The 2988-nt window shown below is 38.6% G+C and overlaps 1 protein-coding gene across 1 annotated transcript in view; it reads left to right on the top strand.

The window, feature by feature from the left end:
• The window catches only part of SMYD1 (SET and MYND domain containing 1), a 94978-nt gene that overhangs the window by 46961 nt on the left and 45029 nt on the right, over positions 1-2988 (top strand). Inside the window, exon 4 of the mRNA XM_006902011.1 lies at positions 518-648. Coding sequence (XP_006902073.1) covers positions 518-648 — 131 coding nt within the window. The remainder of the gene's footprint in view (positions 1-517; positions 649-2988) is intronic.

Raw genomic sequence — 2988 nt, 5'->3', positions numbered from 1 at the left:
GGGGGGGGGTGGAGTTTGATGATTCAAATAGTGAAGTATTTGACTGTTAACAAAAGGGCTGACAGTTTGAACCTACTAGTTGCTTCTTGGGAGAAAGATGTGCTAGTTTACTTCTATAAAGATTTCTAGACTTTGAAACTCAATAGATCAGTTCCACTCTGTGCTAGAGGGTTGCTTTAAGTCAGAATCATTGGGATAGTTTATTTTTCTTAGCAGATTTAAAGGTTGTGAATAGGCAATGTAATAGGCAACATAAAACTACCCATCCAAGACAAAGTAACACAGAAAGAATGTAGATTTTATTTTTTTTTAATGAACTGTTCAAAAGTTGAGGATGGGTAGGCAAGGGAAGCAGGGCAGAGACAGGAAGACACACTCACATTTTCACACACATTGCATGTGTACATGCACACTCACATGTGTACGTGCACAGAGGTAAATACTAAGGAAGACTGTATGATGCTCTTTCCTTGGTCCATGTCTGACAATAGTCTCTCTTATCTTTCTTTCTTTGAAGATTAATTGTAATGGCTTCACTCTCAGCGACCAGAGAGGGCTACAGGCGGTGGGTGTGGGCATCTTCCCCAACTTGGGTCTGGTGAACCATGACTGCTGGCCCAACTGCACCGTCATATTTAACAATGGCAAGTGAGTATGCCCTTCCTGGGGTGCTATGAGTAAGACACAGAGACGTTATGGGTTTTTCCTACACTTTAACATAAACCAGAAACAAATGGTGAGCCACAGCTAGCAGGAAACTCAACATGTAGTGATTAGGAATCTCATTTTAGAATACATGTGAATGGCATACAGAGAATGAGGAGGATACTGAAGAAGGTTATTTGTGAGTCTGTGCATGTTTTTCAGACTTCCTAGATGTGCTAGATAAGCCCCTAACTACTATTTTAAAATGTGAAACCTGAAAGTATCAATCTAGAGGTCATTATAGAACAACACTGAGTTAGATGTGATTCAGTGGGAGCAACCATCAGTCAAGGTCCCAGCAGAAATCAGGAGGTACAGACTCCCACATAGGTTTAGCAGGAGAAGTTTTAAAACAGAATTCACTGAAGAGACAGTTTAAAGAGTGTTTAAGGAACTAACAAGGAATAATGAGCATCCAGAATACAGCGATAGCATGAGACCACAATCTCTTCTAGAGAGGAAATAGAGGTAATATTGTTACTGCAGCCAGGGGAAACGAGAGCCTTGAGAAGGGAACACTCAGCAGGAGCTGGGACTGTCAAGAAGTCAAGCACTGCCAGATCCATGATGAGGCACAATCTGAGGGGTAAATGTTGTGATGTTCCTCTCTTCTCATTTTCTAATCTCATTATATTGGTTGAACCCCAACCAGAAGCCGGTGGGCAAAGGAACAAATCTATAGCCTTCTGAGGTCAAGTTCCCCATCTCTGAAGGCACAGATCAGGAGGAGAAAAGCAATGAATAAATTTTAGATAGTTACATGAGGGGAGAGATGACAAAAAGGATAAACAAAGAAATGAACAAAACCATAACAAATCAGCAAAAGAAAGAAACCTTTGGTTGTCTATGATTCAGTCTGGAGAGATCCAGAGACACAAGCCTGAACAGTGCCATTTTTTTCTGCTCTTAGAGACAAGTTCTCTTATAGATACATGTTGACAGTACACCATCAACAAAGGTCACATTTCTCCAAAATTTCAAAGTCTAAGACAATAGTTTATGATTTTTCAGCTGAGAACAAGACTAACTCCCAAGGTACCTTTGGGAACACTCTGGCTTTCCTTTTCCCTCATGTATCTGAAAGCAAGAGCCTATGTGACAGTTTACTATTTTGCCTGTCAGCTTGTTAAAATGTGATGGCTTTGCATGTTGCTGTGATTCTGGAAGGTGTGCTTCAGGTTTTTCAAATAATAGCTGGATTATCCATGGTGGACAGGCTTCAGTGGAGTGTTCAGATGAAGCTAGACTATGAGGGAACACAGGGTGGTCTACTTATGAAGAAAAAAATCAGCCACTGCAGCTCTATGCCAGCAGCAGAATGTTATATAAGTGCTGGATGATGAGCCATTCTGGTTTGAAGGCATCTGATATACAACTTCCTCAAAGTAGAGTCAATCTTAATGATGTGGATGGAGTAAAACTCTCAGCTTTTCTGATGTAGCATTACATAAAACAAGAAAAAAAAAGAATGTAAGCATCCATTAATAACAGAAATGTGTAATGTAGAAAGTATGAATCTTGGAAAATCAGAAGTCATTTAAGATTACTTTGTTGACACTACATTTTTATGGAAGACATTAAAATAATTATCCTAGATATTAGTGAACAGAAATTAACTAGAATTGCCTATTTTGAATCAGAAAAACATATGGTCTACTACACATGGAATGAACAATTAAAGAGAAATAGTGCCACATTCATCATAAAAAATAACATTTCAAGATCTAGCCTGAAGTTCACCACTGCCAGGGATAAGACAATCTCCATATGCATACAAGGAAGACCAGTGAATACAACTATTATTTACATTTTCACACAAAAGATTAATGCTAAAGTTGAAGAAACTGAATTTTTACCAGCTTCTTCAGTCTGAAATTGATCAAGCATGCAACATTTTGCATTAATAATTACTAGTGATTGAAATATAAAAGTTGAAAACAAAGAGTTGATAGTTAGAAAAGGTAGTTTAACAATGTGCCCTTGACAGAAATGATGCTGCAGATTGTATGATAGAATTTTTAAAGGCCATTGACTTTTCATTTGTAAATACCCTTTTCATCAACATAAATATTGGTTATACATGTGAAACTCATCAAATGGAATGTACAGGAAGCAAATGGACTAAGTGGTTGTTGTTGTTGTTGTTATGTGTCATCGAATTGTTTGTGACTCATAGCAACCCTATGTACAACAGCCCTAAACCCGGCTCTATCCTGTGCCAAATTCACTGCCTCTGACACACCCATCCCGATTACCCCAGTCACTGAATCAATCCACCTCATA

This window comes from Elephantulus edwardii, unplaced genomic scaffold (genome assembly GCF_000299155.1).
Source record: "Elephantulus edwardii isolate Elephantulus edwardi_28Jun2011 unplaced genomic scaffold, EleEdw1.0 scaffold00357, whole genome shotgun sequence".
NCBI classification, from domain to species: Eukaryota; Metazoa; Chordata; class Mammalia; order Macroscelidea; family Macroscelididae; genus Elephantulus; species Elephantulus edwardii.
The sequence above is the reverse complement of the archived record's forward strand: the minus strand, read 5'-3'. Positions and strand labels throughout refer to the sequence as shown.